The sequence below is a fragment of the Herpailurus yagouaroundi genome, unplaced genomic scaffold, assembly GCF_014898765.1.
Source record: "Herpailurus yagouaroundi ecotype Mexico unplaced genomic scaffold, PumYag 197, whole genome shotgun sequence".
Taxonomy (NCBI): domain Eukaryota; kingdom Metazoa; phylum Chordata; class Mammalia; order Carnivora; family Felidae; genus Herpailurus; species Herpailurus yagouaroundi.
In genome coordinates, this window is record NW_024412428.1 from 19,525,095 (window position 1) to 19,545,930 (window position 20,836).

Here is a 20,836-nt window from a genome sequence, read left to right on the forward strand (position 1 = left end):
TAAAAGCTTTCGAAACTACTTTCTAGTATGACAGTTTGTTCTAGGTTTATCTTGTGCATTTTTGCTCCAGACCTGGAATCCTACATTAAAGATGTAACCTAATTCTCTCTTGTTTGAAGCTTTAGTTTCCTCAGCTTTTAAGACGGGGACAATAATAACTATATCTCATGGTTGTTGTAATAATTAAATGAGATAATAAGAGCTTAAGAAATGTTACTGTTTTTATTATTTTCTATTACAGTACAAAAAGGAGAGCTTCTAATTCTCGTAGAGGCCGGAGAAGACAGGGAAGGCGACGCTGATGCTGTCAGGAAAGACAGGGTCTTAGGGGGATATAGAAATATTTAGAAACTTATCAAGACAAGAGACTAACCAGTGGGTGTGATCTCCATTAGTTAAGACTGGAGCCTAAGATTTTGTTTTGACCTTTAAAAAAACAAAAGCCCTTTTTCCTCATAGCCTTTAGCATAATCTCTAGTTACAGGTAATGTGTGTTCCTTTTGTTTACCACAGTAACCCCAGTGCCTGGCATAGAGTAGCTACTCAGTTGATATACATACCATGAATGATTTTTACAGCACTTATAAATACCGCAAAATTTAGCATTTGATTATATATGTATATTATTTTTCAGCAGTTACATCATAAGTGTTGCCTTATTCTTAGCTCTGCCATAGCTTGGGAACTACTACTAACTGATCCAATTTCTTTGAAATCAGGAACTTTTAATTCTCTGCAGATTTTTGCCACTTGCCCATTTTTTTTTTTTTTTTTTTTTTTGTGCCACTGGATATGGTACTCTGTTTGTATTGGTTTATGTTTGCTTTGTTGTTGTTTTTATTGTCCTTTTTGTTTAGCCATAATTTATATGCAGTATAAGTATAGTACTTTCAAGTATAAAACATGAGTTTTGACAGAAGTAAATAAACATTGTGTCAACAACAGTTATGATGTAAAATATGTCTTATAACTCCAAAAACATTTTGTTGCGCCATGCCCCTTTGCAGTTAATTTCTGTCGTCATTTCCTGGAAACAACTGATCTGCTTTCTGTCACTGTATCTGACTGTCTATCTGTCTATCTCCGTCTATCTATCTAGTTTTACCTTTTCTAGAATGTCACATAAGTGGACGCAGGAGTATACATAGTCTGTTGGGTCTTGCTTTCTTTCACTTAGCATAATGCTGTTGAGATGCATCCACACAGCTTCCTGTGTCAGTGGTTTGTTCCTTTTTATCGTCAGGTAATAGTCCAGTGTCTAGCTATACTGCAGTTTGCTCATTCAGTCACTAGATAGAACATTTAGGTTTTTCCATTTATTTTGATCGTTATGAATAAAGCCACTGCGTACTTGGCGTATAGGTCCTTCTGTGGACATAAGTTTTCACTTCTCTTAGGCATATACATAGGAGTATAGCTGGTGGGTGATATGCTAAGTGTATATGGAGCTTTATAAGAAACTGCCAAACTGTTCACTGGGGTGGCTGTACTACTTTTGCATTCCTGCCAGGAATATACGGGAGTTCTAGTTGCTCTCCATCCTTCCAACACTTGAATTTTGTCAGTCTTTTAAATTTTAGACAACATAGCGGGTGTGTAGTGGAATTTCATTTTCGTTTTAGTTTGCATTCCCTCAGGACTAATGGTGTTGAACATCTTCTCGTATATTTTTATGTCATCTGTATATCTTCTTTGGTGAAGTGAGTGTTCATAACCTTTGCCTATTTTTTATTGGATTGTGTTGTTAGTACTGAATTTTAAGAATCTTTTACATATTCTCGATACATGTCCTTTATTGGATACATGTTTTTCACATATTTCCTATTAATCTATGTCTTGCCTTTTACAGTGTCTTTTGAAGAGCGAATGTTTTAAATTAATTTTTTCTTTCATAGTTTGTGCTTTCTGTATCCTGTTACAGAAATTTTTGTCTAGCCCAGTGTTACTAAGATTTTTCCCTATATTTTCTTCAAGGAGTTTTATGGTGTAAGCTCTTACTTTCAGAGTCATGATTCATTTAGAATTTTTATGTCTCATGGGAGGAAACTATTGAGATTTCATTTTTTGACACATCATTAGCTAATTGTGTCAGTTCCATTCGTTAAAAGGATAATCCTTTCCCCATTGCATTGTTGTGGCATCTTTGTTGAAAATCAGTTGGCCATTTGTGTCTGTTTCTGAGCTTTCTATTCTATTTTGATTTTTGTGTCTGTCTCTTGCCAGTACAACACTGTCTAGTCTATTGGTTTTATAAATCTACAGGTCAGTTAAAGTCTCCAGCTTTTTTTTTTCCCCCAAAATTGTTCTGTGTATTCCAGGTGTTTTGAATTTCCATATCATTTTAGAAGTAGCTTGATAATTTTTACAAGAAAGCCTACCACAGTTGTTTTTTAAGTAAGCTGTATGCCCAACGGAGGGCTTTAACTTAATGACCCCCAAATCAAGAGTCCCATGCTTGACTACTGACTGAGCCAGCCAGCTGCCCCACCTGCTATAGTTTTAATTGGAATTACACTGAATCTGTAAAGTTACTTTGGAAAAGGCGACACCTTACATTATTAGTTATTCTAATCCATGGAGATGGTATATCTCTCAGAATTTTTAAGGCTAATTTTTCTTGGCAGTGTTTGTACTTTTCATATATGTAGTTTACATGTATGTGATTTTTATATATTTTGATGCTATTGTTAATTGGTCTTTTTGCTTTCAATTTCTGATTGTTGCTAGCACATAGAAATGCAGTTGATTTTTGTATTTTGACCTTGTAATCTCTGACTTTCCTAAATTCACATACCATGTAGTAGCTTTTTCTAGATTTTTTAGCATACAGAATCATGTTGTTTGTGAATATGGACAGTTTTACTTCTACTTTTTCCATATCTGATTGCTTTTTATTTCCTTTTCTTGCCTAAATGTGCTGGTAGAAGCAGTGAGGATGGACATGTTTGCCTTGTTCCTTATCTTGGGAGATGGGGTGGGGAGTGAAACCTTTTACCACGTAAGTGTGATGTTAACTGTAGGTTTTTGGTTATGTTCCTTTTATCAGATTGTGGAAGTTCTCTTTTGTCCCCAGTTTGCTGAGTTATTATTATTTTTTAATCATGAATGGGTATTGAATTTTGTCTGTTTTTAATGCATATGTTCAGATCATCATATGACTTTAAATTTTATAGTGAATTATTAAAAAAATATATTTTTTAAATTTTTTAATGTTTATTTATTTTTGAGAGAGAAAGAGAGGGACAGAACACAAGATGGGAGAGGGGCAGACAGAGAGAGACACAGAATCTGAAGCAGGCTCCAAGCTCTGAACTGCCAGCACAGAGCCCGACGCGGGGCTTGAACTCATGAGCCATGAGATCATGACCTGAGCTGAAGTTGAACGCTTAACCGACTGAGCCACCCGGGTGCCCCTAAAAAAGAATTTTTTTTTTACATTTATTTATTTTTGAGAGACAGAGACAGAGCACAAGTGGGGGAGGGGCAGAGAGAGAATGAGACACAGAACCCCAAGCAGGCTCCAGGCTCTGAGCTGTCAGCCCCGATGCGGGGCTGGAACTCACAAACCATGAGATCATGAGCTGAGCCGAAGACGCCCAAGACTGAGCCACCCAGGGGCCCTGTGAGTTATTAATTTTTGCTGTAAACCAACATTGTTTATGTGTATGTATATATGTGTCTGAGTGTAACCTTGTTATATATTGTAAAGATTAGAAAGCTGATACACAAAAGTTGTGATGTAAGTAAGCAAACACAAGAACCCAGAAAGCAGCATTCTGAATTATTTGCTATAAAGTCAGACAGAAAAACAGATTTTAGTAAGGTGACAGTATATGGCACAGTGTAAACATTGGATGGGAATCCAATAAATAACAAAGATATAGCAAAATGGGAGATGGTGGGTTTAAATCTTGTTTTTTCCTAAACCTGCAGTAACTTGGACACATGTATCTATCTCTTTGTATCAAGGTTTTCTTACCCTCCTCCCACCTCCAAATGATAATTCCATATTTCTTTGATTCTAAGAAACATTGTCTACCCATTCCCTACCCTCTTCAGCTTTTCTGAAATCAGGAGAAATGTGTTGGCTTTTTCAGCAGGGAGGTAACAAGTGATGGACTCGTATCTGCTCATGCCTACGTCAGTGCATGTTTTAGGCATAGGTGTGGGTCATTGAGGTCTCATTCAGGCTGAACTGTTTGCTTATTTGCTTTGCTAGCACCTCATGTCATGTGAAATTTAAAAAAAAATTTTTTTTTAATGTTTATTTTTGAGAGAGACAGAGTATGAGTGGGGGAGGGGCAGAGAGAGAAGGAGGTACAGAATCTGAAGCAGGCTCCAGGCTCTGAGCTGTCAGTACCTAGGTGAATTTTTTATATTCTACTTAAAAGAGTTAAAATGTTTCAGTTTAACATGAACATTTGGCTAATATATTTACAGAAGGGCTACTAAAGGAAGGTAAGATTTCCTTCCCATTCTCATTTTCTTTTCATAAAGTCTTAATTTGCATTAAAAAATTAAATTTTTAAATGTTTATTTATTTTTGAGAGAGAGAGAGTACGCAGAGGAGGGGCAGAGAGAGAGAGGCAGACAGAGGACCCAAAGCAGGTTCGCACTGACTGCAGAGAGCCTGATGTGGGGCTCAAACTCACAAACCGTGAAATCATGACCTGAGCTGAAGTCAAATGCTTAACTGACTGAGCCACCCAGGTGCTCTGATTACTTGCATTTTTAATTGTGTTTATTCACATATGTCCAGTTTTTTAAAAACTTTTACTGTGGAGCTTTCAAACATATATACAAATAAGGAAAATAAAATAACAAACATCAAGAACCCTTACCCAGCTTCAATTGTTACACACATTTTGTTGGTCTTGTTTTTATCTGTTCTGCTCCTACCCGCCCCCCATACACATTTTTGGTGGGAATATTTTAAAGCAAATTCCAAACACTATCATTTCATTCATAAAAACTTCTGTATGTCTCTTTTAACATCTAAGGACAGCAAAATGTATCTGTCTGTATACATCAGCAATGTTCCATACTCCAAATGAAACTTAAATATATTTTGACATTTTGTTAAATTTAAATTTAATCTTTTTTTTTTTTTTTTAAGTAAACTCTAGCCCAATGTGGGGCTTGAACTCCCGGCCCTAAGATCAAGAGTCACATGGCTCTACCCACTGAGCCATCCAGGGGCCCTTAAATTTAATTTTAAGTTTTAAATAATTAAGTTAAATTACTTTTAATTAATTTATAGCTTACCAAAAATTATAAGGGATCCAATCAATAATAGAGTCTAATATCTAGGCTATATCCCAGTTTCCCTAATTGTCTCACAAATGTTGACAGTTATTTGAATCAGAATCGAAACACAGTTCATATATTACATCTGATTGTTAAGTATTTTTAATGAGAAGTTTCACAGAAGTTTAACAGAAATTTGGCTTCCTAATTCTTGCTTAAAAATTTTCAGAGAACTTATTGCCGTATGGTGAATTAACACTGAAGTGAGAAAAAACATGATACATGGAATAGACATGCAATAAATAGGTGAGGCAAAGAAAGGCACTTAGAATTGCAGACTTCTGAAAGTAAAACTTTCCCTGATTATGAAGAACTGTTACTGAGAAATCAAACATTTGGCCAAAGTCAACTTTTTAAAGAGAGGCATTGTATCATCTCGTAACTTACAATTGAAATGGAGATAATAATCAAATGGAAATGCAGATGAAACACTGGTAGTCTTTGAATTATACTCTTCAACTAAAGGTTAAACTAAAGGTTAAACTGAAGGAGCTAAACAAGCTATAAAAAATGACTGATGTTCTGCTTAATTTCTAAAAGCCAAAAGGGATTCAGAAGAACCTCTAGACCCAGTATGGAGAAGACACAGACTCAAACTATATGATCCTGAAACTCAAACTTAGTGGTATTGGAAGAAGAAAGGGTCATGGAGCTGTATAGATAATTGTGTGCTGTTGTTGGGGGAAATTTTTATACACATTTAATGTTAACTTTTGCGGAACCAAAGAAATATGTTAAATTAATGATAGGCCTTAGAATCATAAGTTATAAGTAATAGGTGTGTTGGAGGACTGAATGAGATGATTTAAGCAGGAGATTTAGTTGAAAATCTGGTACAGAGTTTAGCAAGTGATGAATTGTCAGGCTGTTAACTTCCTGTGTGACTTGGGGCAGTATTTGGTATGAACAAGATGTCTTTAAATTTTTTTTTTCTGCTTCTTGAAAAGTTTATTATTTTTAGGGGGTACAGTCTGTTTCCAGAAGATAAGGATATACATAACTTAGTGTAGAAAGTTTTTTGAAAACTTTTCATACTTGAAGTATTAGGTGTTCTCAGTTACCTAGAAAATAATGACCCTCATAATGATTCAGAAAGCTTTTACTATTTTTTAAGGTTTCTTTACCAACATGCTTTTAAATTAAACTTCTGACCTAATACTTTATAATTGATTATAGTTTTAATGTTGAATTCTTTATCATTTGAGACAGTATTTAACAGTTTTGAGTAGTTTTATGTTATTGTACATCTTTTAAGAAAAATATTCTTTTCTGGTTGTGTGTGTATTTGAAATTTAGTTTTGTAGTTTGACAAAATTATGCTTTATATATTAAGTACTCTGGTCATTTTGAGCATGTTAAATCATCACTTTAATAGCAGGGGTAGAGAAAGTGTCATGGCCTTAGGACATAACATATTGTATATTTTTTCATCTGTAATTGTTTTTTATATCAGTCTCTTGCTTTTTTTTTTTTGCTTTCATTAACTTGTTTCTTCCTCTCGTTCCTATTCCTTTTGCCATCAGTCACCCTGGTGCTTTTCTTAAACTATTACATTAGCTTCCTAATTTTTTATTTTTTTCAATCTGTTGTACCATGGCAGTAATTATTCTAAAGCACACCACTTGAGTGCATTATTCTATTGTTCAAAATGTTTTATTGCTTTCTATCGTCTACTAGATTAGGACCCTTCACAGTTTAGCCAGTCACCTTACTTATCCATACATCATTTATTCATTCAGCCATATTTACTGAGTTTCTTCTATGAACCAGACACTGTGCTAGGTTCTGAGGATCACATGATGAGTAAAAAACAAGCAGGAGCTCTGCCCTCCCCCCCCGACCCCCCATTGGTCTAGTTGAGAAGACAAACATTAATAAAAATATCACACAGATAAAAGTAAAATTGCAAGAATATATCCTGCAAAAAAGAGAAAAATGTGCCATAAGAGCTTACAATAAGGGCACACTAGTTCTAGTCAAGGAGGTCATGGAAAGTTAAGATCTGAAGAGGTGAGTAAGATTTACTACGCAAAAAGTGGGAAAGGTGATCATATCAGGTGGGGGGACTGTACAAAGACTCTTTTCCCAAAGGGAATATGTTTTGAGAACAAGCCTAGAAAAGACTAATGTGACTTAGAGCGTTAAAGAAAAGGGATCATTGTATAAAATGGAAAAGAAGCTTGGGCTTGACCACATAAGGGGCTTTGAAGCAATGGCAAATAATGTTATTACAGTATAAAAGCAATAGGAGGCCATCCAAGGGTTTTATTTGGAGGTACTCGGTGGAGGAGAGGAAGACAAATGGATGTTGGAAGACCATTTAGGCTTTGTTGCATCAGTTCTGCCAATAGCTTGGCCGAGGAACTTGGTGACGGTGGAAGAGATAGAAAGAAGCAGTCATTTTCAGAGGTAGTTAGAAGGTTAAATCAACCAAATTTGCTTACACGTAGTACATTTGAAGATGTAAGGAAGAGGGAATTGACTCCTTGCAATATTGGAGAGATTATGGTAGCATTCATTGAGCTAGGAAATGTTGAAAGAGTATCATTTTGGGTGGAGGAAAATCACGAGTTCAGTTTTGAACATGTTGAGTTTAAGGTACCTTTGACCCATTCAAGGGGAAGGTGGTTAAGTAGACAGAAGAATATTTGGTGCTCAGAAGAAAGATCTAGGCTGGGCATCTGAAAATGTTTAATATTATCAGAGTATAGATAGTAAACGAAGCTGTGGGTAGGTGGGTTGAGGGTTTAGAGTATAAATTGGCCAAGGCTTAAAACTAAGCCTTGAGGATCTGTTGCATTTAATGGTATTGGAGGTTTAGTCTGGGTTGTGGGTGAGGGAGGAAGACGGAAGAACAGCCAGAGGAGGAAAACCGGGAGAATATTCTAGCGTGAAAGGGAAAGGAAGAGTGTCTTTCTAAAGAGTTGTAAATAGTTTTTTGAATGCTGGTGGGGGGAAGCTAAATGTGAAAACTCTCCACTAGATTTAATGGCACCATTATCTATTTCTGTGTAACAAATCATCATACATTTTAGAGGCTTGAAACAACAGTTTATTATTCTCAAGATTCTGTGGGTTGACTTCATTCAGCTGGGTGCGTAACTGGGGCTGGAACACTGAAGATGGTGTTTCCTAAGTCTGGGGCCTTGGTTCTCGCTGTTGCCTGGGCACTTTGCTGCTTGTCCCTGTGGCTTCTATCTCCACGTGATGTCTCATTAGTCAGTGGTCTAGTTCAAGCTTCTTCATGTGGTGGCTGGCTCCCGAGAGGGTGATAGTGAAACTGTGAGGCCTGTTAAGACTTAGGACTGGCACGCTTTCCACACTTGTCATTTACCACAATGACCAAAAAAAAAAAAAAAAAAAGATCATGGGTGACTTAGTGTGAGAATTGTTTTAGTGGACTGGAGAGACTAGGGAATGACTAGCAGTTGAAGAAAAAGTTCTTTTCATTCCTTTATATTTCCTCTAAACTTGACCCAAAATCGGCTCTAATTTCCTGAATGCTTCTGGTTTCTTTCCCCACGTGCTCACTTTCCCTGAATGTTGTTCCTGTCTCCCCCATATTAAAACCTTACTCATTCTTAAAGGCTTTCTTAAAATCTTCAGTTTCTCTCCCTTGTACTTTACTCTTGGAGTGTGAGATCAAAAAATTTTGCAAGAAATGATACATGGTCACGGTCTTTGTATTTCTGAATAAGGCAAGAATTTGGTGGTTATATTCTGTGTAGGCCTCAGTGAAGTATGTCCATATGTAAATTCTCATTATGAGTATTGTACACTAAGTTAGGTGGAGTACTTCTTATGTCTTCAACATATGGAATGGTTGTTTCTCCATCCCCTGCTGTAGGTGCCACACAGGTTTTGCAGCTCATGTCTTTGTGTCCGTTCTGTGTGAGCACATACAAGGGTCATAGAGATTAAGTACATACACGGCAAGAGAATCCTCTTTCCAGCCTTGGAGGTGAGACTCCTTGGCTCTGTGACCCACCACAAACATTACCATAGAGTCTGTGTTGTGTGTCTTCATCTCCATCCATAAGTGCGTTGCGGTGGGGGGAGTACAGGTCTTCCTATTGGCAGGACTCGGAGGTGCTCGGGTTCTCATTGCTGCCCTCACTCTGCCCCCCTTATTCTTGTGCTTTTCCTTAGGCTGTAGGACCTCATTGATTTCATTGGACAGGTACTATGATGGGGGGTGGGGGACACAGAAAAGAGTAAGATCCCTGACCCTGCCCTCTCTCAAACTGGTGAGATTGGTAAATAGGTTATTAAAACATAAGGTGGGAAGTATTATTAAAGGACATGTTATTTGAATTACTTCAGTAACAGGACCAGGCGGCAGAATATCCAAGTAAGTGCAAGGGGAAGCCACCTAAGTGTTGGTACAGATTCGTCAGTCTTGGTTCTCGTCTTCGGCTCTGGTGTGGTTCTCATCCAGGAGCCAGTTAGGCTGTGTGCCGGGAAGATCTGCTTGATTCCTGAATTAAAGATGTTTTAACAATAAATGTTTTATCTTCTTTTACTGTTTGTTAACTTTTATTTTTTACATTCTGCACGTTTAAAGAATAAGTAGTAATGTGTAAGAATTCTGGTTATCTGAGGTTTTATAGTAGTTTTTCTTAAGGTGAGCCAGCTAAAATGTCTCAAATATTATTTGGCTTTGGTATAGTTCTTATTAAATCTTGACACAGTGCCATGCTTTAGTAGGTGCTCAGTGCGAAGTTAAGCCTTAGTCCATTCTTAGCACAGTCACAAATAATTACGGTCTGAACTGTGATCAAACACAAAACAATTGAATAAAGGACAAATTGTACTTTTTTTTTTTTTAATTTTTTTTTCAACGTTTATTTATTTTTGGGACAGAGAGAGACAGAGCATGAACAGGGAAGGGGCAGAGAGAGAGGGAGACACAGAATCGGAAACAGGCTCCAGGCTCTGAGCCATCAGCCCAGAGCCCGACGCGGGGCTCGAACTCACGGACCGTGCGATCGCGACCTGGCTGAAGTCGGACGCTTAACCGACTGCGCCACCCAGGCGCCTCCAAATTGTACTTTTATAACGAAGTTTGAGCAGGACTAATGATGAACTATCACCTACCTAATCTGCCTTTTACTTTTATTTTTTTAACTTTTTTTTTTTTTTTTTGGTGAGTTTACTTATTTGAGGGGAAGGGGTGGAGAGAGAGGGAACCTCAAGCAGGCTCCTCACAGTCAGCACAGAGCCCGACATGGGACTTGAACTCACGAACTGTGAGATCATGACCTGAGCTGAAGTCAAGAATTGGATGCCTAGCCGACTGAGCCACCCAGGTGCCCCTGCCCTTGACTTTTTATATCTATGGCGAAATAAATTTTGTTCTTTTTAAATAAGAAGTTCAGGAAAGATTCAGAGGTGAAAAGGCAGGCAAGGCAGGAAGATAGATCTCCAAAGGAAAGAGGGAAAATAGAGCAGTCTTGCTAAATTTAAGTTGGAGTTGTTTTCTTTTCTGTCAGCTACCAAGATAATTACAAAAATGTCTGTAATGGTGGTATCAGTGAAATGAATCATTTAAAATAATATAGAAAACCTCAATTGTATACAAGTAAAAATAAAACTTTGTTAGTATAAACAATAATTTTCTTTGTTAGTCCATTAGACTGAAATTTGCCAAGTATAATTTTATGAAGACCCTAATAAAGACCAATACCATGATTATGGAAGAATTATTGTATTGTTAAATTGAGCATGATTTATCCAATTCTTAAAACTTGCAGTCCTTAGATGCTCTCAACTTGATTATACAGCAGGGACTATTTGAGTATGTATTCTCCAAGCTGATTTCTCTTGACATGGAATTTTATATTACAACTTATCTCTACAGCAGGGATAGTAATAGTACCTACCGTGTTGTTTTGTTATAAATATTATATGAAAAGCCCATAGAATGGTGTTTGGCACATAGTAAGTGCTCAATATGCTAGCTATTAATTATTGTGTATTTTTATTGTTATTCTCATGTATTTGAGAATTGGGAGAGAACAGCAAAAGGGAGAGAGTATATTGCTGTCTTCCTTGGATAAAAGAGTAACTAGGGGAAAAGCATAGGACGCTTTGTAAAAACAATATAAATTGTTTATAAGATATACTGATTAGTGGCTTAAAATCACTAGATTTTTAAATGGATGCTTCAAAATTTTTTTCTAAAAGTACTTATTTTCATAATTAAAGTTTTTTTTCCATTTAATAAATTAGTTTTTTTAAATATGGATATTTCAACACTTGATTTTTATTTTTTTCCTATTCTGTGATAATGGGACTACTTCTTCAATTTTTAATTTAAATTCTAGTTAGTTAGCATATGGTGCAATATTGGTTTCAGGAGAATTCAGTGACTCATCACTTACAACACCCAGTGCTCATTACAAGTGGCCTCCTTAATACTTATCTCACCCATCCCCCAACCACCCCCTCTATCAACCCTCAGTTTGTTTTCTATCATTGTGAGCTAATTCTTATGGTTTGTTTCTCTCTCTGTCACCCCTCTTATATGTTCATCTGTTTTGTTTCTTAAACTCCACGTATGAGTGAAATCATATGGTATTTGACTTTTTCTGACTGATTAATATTGTTTACCATCATACACTCTAGCTCCATCCACGTCATTGCAAATGGCAAGATTTCATTCTTTTTGATGGCTGAGTAATATTCCATTGTATAGATATAACACATCTTCCTTATCCATTCATCACTCGATGACACTTGGGCTCTTTCCATAGCTTGGCTATTGTTGATAATGTCAACACTTGATTTTTAAAAATGTAGATTATGGTTTCAATAATTATTATTGATTATGATTCAATAATGATGTGTTTTGTTCTCTCTCAAAATAAAATCTTAAAAAAATTTTAAAAATTTAGTGAATGAAAGAACATTGTACTCAGTGTTAACTTTCTTCCCTCTTCCTCATCCCCACCCCATCATGAATTTTGTCTGTAGCTTTTTAGTTCATTTTTATTTCTTTTGCTACATGCACATGTTAAACATATGTAAAAAAGGCGAAGTACTTGTTTAACAGTGCATACAAATGCTTTTCTATGTATGCCATTTTGCATCTTGCTTTCTTTTCATCTGATACTGTTTTGATTCACAAATAGACTCACACTTGTAGTGTTGCCCAATGTAAGAACAAGATGGTATTTTGGAACAGCAGAGAAAAGATGTTCTTTTCAGTAGCATGTCATTTGGATATCCATTTGAGAAAAAAAAAATCCACCTTCATTTCTACCTTATATAACAAACTCAATTCCAGGTGTATTTCAGGTTTCAATGTAAGTGGTAAAATAATAAAGCTTTTAGGAAATAGAAGAACATTTTCATGATCTTTGAGGGCACAACAAGTGCTAACTATGGAAGAAAAATAAGATATTAAGATATAACTTAATATAAATAAGATCTTATAATAAATTTATAAAAAGCTACCACTAGAATAGTAATAGAGGTCACAAAGTGGGAGAAGATCTTTACAATATGTATATCTAACAAAGGACTCATTCAGGATATATTAATAATTTTTCAAATAAATAAAAAAAGGCAGGTAACTCAATTTTTAAAAAGTAGACAGAAGACATTAACAGGCACTTCACAAAAGAGCACCTTTGCTCCTAGGTATATACCAACTGAAATGCATACTTAATGTTTTTCATAAATACATGCTTTAATTTCATAGTTGTACTGTTTATAATATACCCAAACTAGAAACAACCTAAGTGCTTATCAACAAAAAAGTAGATAAATTCCAGTACATATTCTCTCTCTATCCCTCTTTCCTTCTGTCTCTCTCTCGGACTCACACACTATATGGCAGTGGGAATGAATGATCTACACTTATATGCAGGAGTATGAATCTCACCCCCATAATATTGAATGGAAGAGGCTATAAACCAGAGAGACCATATTCTATAATTCCATTTATATAAAGTTCAAAATCAAGAAAAACTGATCAATTGGAGAGGGATAATGACTGGAGGGGGCATAAATTAGTAAGGTTCTGTTTCTTGATATAAATGCTAATTACACAAGGACATTCAACTTGTGAAAATATATCAAGCTGTCCATACATGATTTATGTTATTTTACGTATGCATGCATGAATTGTATGTATTTTATATTAAAAAATATTGTTTTGAGATCTATTCATATTGGATCTTAGAGGTCTCATTTATTCATTTTAACTCTGGTTTATAAACAGACACAGTTTTTTTATTGATTCCTTTACTGGACTTCTAGGTTGTTTCCTGTTTTCCTGTTTCAAATAATGTTGTAGACAGTATTCTTTTACATGGCTTCTTGTAAAAATATATGAGAGTTTCTCTAAGACGTATAACTAGAAGTGGCATTAGTGGGTCCTAGTGTAAGCTCAACTTTAGCTTATCAAATTATTTTCCAAAATGATTGTATGTAGGAGTGATGGAAAGTTCCCATTGCTATATATACTTGTCATCACTTTTGTCAACCTTTAAAATTTTGCTAATACGATGGGTGTGAAATGGTATCTCCTCAGTATTGTAATTTGTATTATGTGGCCATATGGATTTTCTCAGGGTTCCCCCCCCCCCATTTTTCACTGTTGGGAAATAACCTGTTCATAATTTTGTACATTTTTTATGGTTAATTTTAACATTTTTCTTGATTTATGTGCAATTTGCCTTGATTCTCAAAGTCCATATATTGAGAGAGACCTCCATTTGTGATTTTAACACATTGCTAGAATTTCAGCTGTAGACTTTAGCTTTGGAGTAATTCAACCTTCCTAAGAATATTTTTCCTTCAGGCCCTTTGTCCTGTCCCTGTTTGCCTGCCATCGCTCCTTCCAGTTTTACTAGCACATTTCAGCTATAGGGGCTTTTTTATCCCTCCTCTTTGTTGATGAGAAAGGGTAGTTGTGATATGGGGAAGGGGAAATGATAAATAGAAAAATGAATAAAAATTTGACAAGTTTATAAAATTAATATAACTATGTATAAAATATGGTTATGACCATTCTTAGTTGTTTGATTTATGTATTTGAAATAAATTCCAGATCTGGCATTCTACAAAGGCCAGTTATTTCGTTGTGTATTGTCTCCCTTGTAGATGCTTATCATTATCTGATGTGTGTGTGTGTGTGTGTGTGTGTGTGTGTGTGTGTGTGTGTGTGGAGGGGCAGGAAGAGAGGGAGAGAGATTATTACTTGATGAGTTTCGTGTGTATGTGTATATAGTTTGTGGTCTGTCAGTGTGCTGTCTGCTGCTTATATATGAGGTCTGTGCAGTGCTGTTATCCACTGGATTCTTGAGACAATTCCATGTATTCATGACATCCAGAGTAATTCTGTTAACAGTTCAAAACCCTCTTCCTCCAGTGCCACTTGTGCTTTGATGTTTTTGTGATCTTAGAGAGAAAATGACCAAGCACCAAATCGTTGTGCTTCCCAGGTACAGAGGTAACTGGTCTGGAGTAAAGGAGCTGATAGAAATAGGCTTTTCCTCTTTGTCTTCTTGGCAGTGTGGTAATATTAGCAAGGGCTTGGAGTTCCTGAACTGTTTTCCGAGAGTCACGGAGCCTTTGAGGTTAGGGAACCTTCATCACAGAACATCCTGGCCCAGATTTCTTCAACATTCCTTACTGCCACTGACTTCTGCTTTAAGTAGGATCAGTGCCAGAGGAAAAGCTCATGACTCCTGGCCATGGTCACAAAACCTTGGCTGATTTTGATCCTGCAGCATATTCTCTTGGCATGAACCTTTTGGAGAGAGGTGCCAGTTTAGCAGGGCTTCACTAGGAATTCTCTTCCTAGAATAGAATCTGATTTTTTTTTTAATGGTTTAATGTAACTCATGAAGAAACTTGAGTCTTAAGTCAGTGTAGAATGACTTAAATTCCCAATTTATCAAGATTACAAATCTTCTTTGTTAAGAAATAGAAAGGCTGTAAACAATACAATTAAGTTCGCTGTATGACCAAAGCAGTATAAACTTTGGCAGTTAATTTAGAGGTGTTGATTTAAAGTGTTTTCTGGGGGCCCCTGGGTGGCTCAGTCGGTTAAATGTCCAACTTTGGCTCAGGTCATGATCTCGTGGTTTGGGAGTTTGAGTCCCGCTCAGGTTCTGTGCTGATGGGTCAGAGCCCGGAGCCTTCTTTGGATTTTGTGTCTCCCTCTCTCTCTGCCCCTCCCCTGCTCGTACTGTCTCTCTGTCAAAAATAAAACATTAAGAAAAAGTTAAAAAATTAAGTGTTTTCTGTATTTTAGAGAAAACTCTAAATAAATCCTGAGTATGCTGATCCCAGGCTTTATTTTTCTATAAATTATATAAGTAATAAAGATTTTTTTTTCCCTAAGCACCATGTCATTTTCACACTTAAAAAATTAATAATTCCAGTAATATTATTCCAAATTTCCCCAATTGTCTCAAATCTTTGCTTTTGATTGCTTCATTTTATCTATAATATTCCACCAGCCCTCCCCACTTCCCACTCTGCGTTTTCAGGCCATTGATTTATTGGAGAAATCAGGTCCTCCTCTGCCCTGTAGGTTGTCCCACTTGCTGGCTTTGACTTCTTGCTTCTTGGGGTGGTATTTAACTTGATCCCCTCTCCCCAGTAGTCCCTGTAAACTGGTATTTAGAATGAAAGGCTTGATTAGGTTCAGCCTAGTTTTCCCTTTCCCCTTTTCTTTCCTTTCAGTGTTACGCACTTGCTATTGGGTCACTTCTTGATACATATTCTGTCTGGTTGTCCCCATTTAGTTACTCTAAGATTAATGTGTGGATTCTCCTGGTACACTATTACTCTTTTGGTGCAGAGGTACCCATTAGAATTACTTCAAAGCTTTTGAAGATTCTGAAGAATCCTAGATTCTATTTTAGCAGGTCTGATGGGGTTGGGAAAACACATCTATTAAAAAACACATGGAGAAATAAAAACCCTCTACGTTTACTCAGATGTGGGAAGAATCATTATCTTTAATACATTTAACATGTAATTAGAGTGACAAAATTTACTTTTATGCAGGTGCTTTGGGGAATGTATGTTTTGTCACAAATAGAGCATAATTAAAATTATTAACTGGAGATGTTTGAGGCTGCTGTGGTGTAATAGAAAAAGCAGTGACTTGGACCCAGGTGGCCAAATCACTTACTCTCTGCAAGACATTGTTTTAATCTAGAAAACAGGAATAATAAGATATTTGTGATAGGCTTGTTTTAATGATTAAATGAAATGATTTATTTGGAAGCAGTCCAGCACTTGGTGGTCAGTTGAATGGAAATCTGGAAAGCATTACAGTAACAGATTTTTTTCAATCGAGGTCTTTAGAGTAAAAACTTAGGAGAATGAAGTAACTATGTCTCATGTGCTTATTTTAGCTGTATCTGTATAAGCTTTTGTTCTTGAGCTTGTTTTTTGAGTGATAGGAGACTCGTGATACATAGTTTTAATATACGTGTAATTAATGTGGCCTTTTGAGAAAAACATCATGTGGAAATCTTACCTTTTTCCCCCCTTATTTTCAGCTTCATTTACCTCTTAATTCTCCTTTGCCTGGAAGTGAATTGACCAAGGAACCTTTTCGTTGGGATCAGAGACTCTTTGCACTAGTGTTGCGGTTGCCTGGCACCATGTCAGTAGAATCAGAACAGTTGACAGGTGTGCCTTTAGATGACTCTGCGATCACACCAATGTGTGAAGTGACAGGCGGTAAGTTTTTCTCCTGGCAGTAATCCAGTGAGTTAAGGCAGAGTTTGAATGTTTTAAAATGCACATTTCAAAAACTCCATGTTGTCGTTCAACACGCTAATGGTAGGAATTAGTAGACCTACATGGTTTTAAAAATCCATTGATGAATGTCTGTGATCTGATTTGAATGGGGTTTAATACTATTGGATCTGAAATGAGTGGTCTTTTTCCTCTACCCATATAGAAAGTGCTGGTATTTGAAGTTGTTAAACTTTTTTTCTTCTCTATAAAGATTACCAGTATTTACAAGTGTGGCAGAATTATTTTCTGTGAAAAATGCGGAGAATTTTGAGAATCATCTCATCAACCATATAATGATCAATGCCTGGTTAAGTGCTGTTTCCCCTAGAGGCAAAGAGAAAGCTGGATAGCAGGTTAGAGGACCAGGTAGCGAGGTCTTACCCATCTGGTCCCTGTGTTAAGTGAACAGTAATGATACTCTTGAAAGAAAATATGTAACAGACTCAGAACTTCTGTAATGTGGAATTGGTCAGCAGGTGGGTTAAATTCATACTGATAGGTATTGAGTGTCTACTGTGTATGAAACACTATCTTATGCTTTCAGACTTCAGTAGTGAGTATGACAGGCAACGGTATTCTTGCTTTCACGGAGCATTTTAGTTCTCATCTAAGGAATTTGATACTAAAATGTCCAGGTCTGGCATACCACTATTTCACCTGTGTCAGAGGCCTGTGACATTATTAGTCTCCAGACACAGTCATAGCCAGCTGTATCAGTTTAAAGGAAAATACGAGATTTAATTAACATTTTAGGTACCTTTCTTCAATTCTGTGGGGAGTTTGGAAATCTGCAAAATTCACAGACAAAACAGGTCCCTACACAGATATGTAAAGTAGATAATTAAGAAGTTGTTTTCACATTATTAAATGTTCTTATTTATAGAAGTACTTTCTGGTGAACTCTTATAATTCTTTCAGTTTAATTTATATTAAAAAAAAAGTTATATACATACATCTTAAAGGGAAAACCTGTCTATCGAAATGTGAAAATTCACTGCTAACAATTCCTTGTGCATGAATAATATTTTTCAGTGACAGCCCCAATTGTTCTATGGGTAGATTCACATTTGTATTCAGAAAAGTTTAGTTTTTAGCCTTGAACTGACTTACTTCCTAAAATCCTGATACATCTATCTATCTATCTATCTATCTATCTATCTATCTATCTCTATACATAGATAGGTAGATAGATAATATAATTTTTTTTTAGTTCTAGTTTTTAATTAACAGATTGAAGTCCTTGAAGCTGTAATTAACACTTTTGCATTGGAAATTTTTTTACTATATATTATTTACTCAGAATTAGGATAAAGTTATGGGACTATATGTACTGTAACTTTGGTCTTCTAGAATCAAGAATATTCAGAGTGTGAAATGAAGTGAGTGGTATAAGCAGAGAGGGTCTGCAGTGAACCTGAGAGATCATGTAGTGGTTAATATCCTTGCCTTTGGCAGTAATGTACTAAAGCTATTCTGCTTATTCTTTGAAAGGAACATCTCCAGATGAAGTCACCCTTGGTAATATCTTTCAATGACCCAGAAGCCTTGGTCAGGAAAAGCTTCCCCAAATACATATCCTCAATGTCTCCTGATGTAGTGGTTTATTTGCCTCTTTTCATGCTCTTGCTATAGCAATAATGAGAAGCTGCTCAATGCCACTCACCTTTTCATAGATCTGAATAATATGTATTCCTTTTTTATTATTTTAAAACGAAAGTTTTACTAACGAAAGTTTTGAGGATAAAGCACTAGAAAAGTAGAAAGAACAGAAAAGTTAAACCCACTAGTATTGCACTATCCAGATATATAATCACTACTAACAATTCCTGTGCATTTTTAAACTTAATGGTAAGAGTAGTGTATGTTCATTTGTTTTGCCTTCATAGAATAATTCTTGTTTACTAAGGAAAAGTTGGAAAGAAATGTGCCTGTGTTGCCAAAATCATTAGTATTTTGTTATGTTTTCTATGTGTACTTTAAAAAAATTATATAATTGTCATTGTAAGCAATTTTCTTTTATTATCAGCTAATGAATGAGTATCCACTCTATATAACTGTTCTTGGTGCTGGAAATACAGCAGGAACAATAATAAGCAAAGGTTACTTTTTTGGACTGTGTGATAGATAAAATCATAAAATGAATAGACACTTTTGGAGAGTGCTACTTACTATGAAGAAAATGTAGGGTAAGGGTGTAGAGAATAACTTGAGGCAGAGAATGAGTGTTCTTAGAAGGTCTTTTGAGGAGGTGACTTTTTTTTTTTTAAGCCATAAACCTAAAAGATACGCTTACCCCTCCTAGTTTGAATCAATTTAATATATTAGTTATCCTCGGAGATTATTATACTTGTTTAAAGAAATAAAACATTTATTTATTTTTTTAAAGAGTTTTTTTTTTTTAACGTTTATTTATTATTGAGAGACAGAGAGACACGGAGCATGAGCAGGGGAGGGGCAGAGAGGGGGAGCATGAGCAGGGGAGGGGCAGAGAGAGGGGGAGACACAGAATCCGAAGCTGACTCCAGGCTCTGAGCTGTCAGCGCAGAGCCCGACGCAGGGCTCGAACTCACGACCTGTGAGATCATGACCTGAGCTGAAGGTGAAGTCAGTTGCCCAACCAACTGAGCCACCTAGGTGCCCCAACAACATTTATTTTATAAATTACATTTGTATATCTCTAACCTTAAAGGTAAAGCCGCTTGTTTTAATAGGGATTAAGTCAATCTTAGTTGTGTCTTAAAAATACTAATCTCTCTAAAATTATTGTTACAGCATGTTCACTGAATCTTTATTGAGGTAGAACTGACCTACAGCGTATTAGTTTCAGGTATATAGCATAATGGTTTGATATTTTATATATCGTAAAATGATCCCTCACAGTAAGTCTACTTAACATTTGAGCAAAGATCTGAATAATGGAGTAAACCATACAGAGAGATGTAGTAAGGGAAGGAACACACTCTGTATTTTGGTGAGCGGCAGGAAGGCTGATGTGAAGTAGAGAGTAAACAGGTGGGTTTAGGGCAGTAGGCAAAGGACAAATATCAAATAACCTTTTAGGCTATAATAAATATTATTTCCAAATATGACGAGAAGCACTGGGGCTTTTTATATAGGAGGTGACATCTGATTTCCTTATCTGAAAGATCACTTCAGCTGTTGGATGAGAATATAGCGTAAAGTGGCAAGAATAGAAACAGAGAGGCTGGTTAAGAGATGACAGTACTTTGGTCTAAAGTGCTGGGTTTGTGGGTGGTGAGAGGTGGTCTGATGCAAAGGGGAACTAAGGATGAAGGCAGTGAGGGAAGAATGAATCAAGGATGACCTGAATATTGGAGGTAAATGGCTATGACATGGACTGAGGTGGCACACCAGGGAGAAGCAGGTTTGGAGGCGGTACAGTGCTATCAAGTCAGAAAATGCTCAATGGAGATGATGGTAGAAGCATTTTACAAAAATTGTGTAAGATTGTAGAGTAAATCAGTTTAACTTTCTTAGCCTCTACAAGGACTGTTGCTCAACTTACTGGAAATATTCTTTTTATCTCTTTTCCATTTGACTAAAATGCTGGTGTAGTAGGCTTCTGTGGGAGAATATTTTTTTGCACTTTTGCCTTTAGACTCACTTTATTTAGTTTGATGTTTTTGTGGACTCTACACAACAATAAGTGAGCCAGCTTCTTGACTGTGAGGTGTGTGCCTGTCTCACAAACATAAGCAGTGATCCTAGAAACTTATTGCTTCAATACAAAGGGTCG

At 36.3% G+C, this 20,836-nt stretch overlaps 1 protein-coding gene across 1 annotated transcript in view; it reads left to right on the forward strand.

Annotated features, from left to right (window-relative positions):
* INTS6 (integrator complex subunit 6) overlaps window positions 1–20,836 on the forward strand; it is an 88,480-nt gene that overhangs the window by 39,867 nt on the left and 27,777 nt on the right. The window contains exon 5 of the mRNA XM_040448340.1: window positions 16,836–17,019. Coding sequence (XP_040304274.1) covers window positions 16,836–17,019 — 184 coding nt within the window. The remainder of the gene's footprint in view (window positions 1–16,835; window positions 17,020–20,836) is intronic.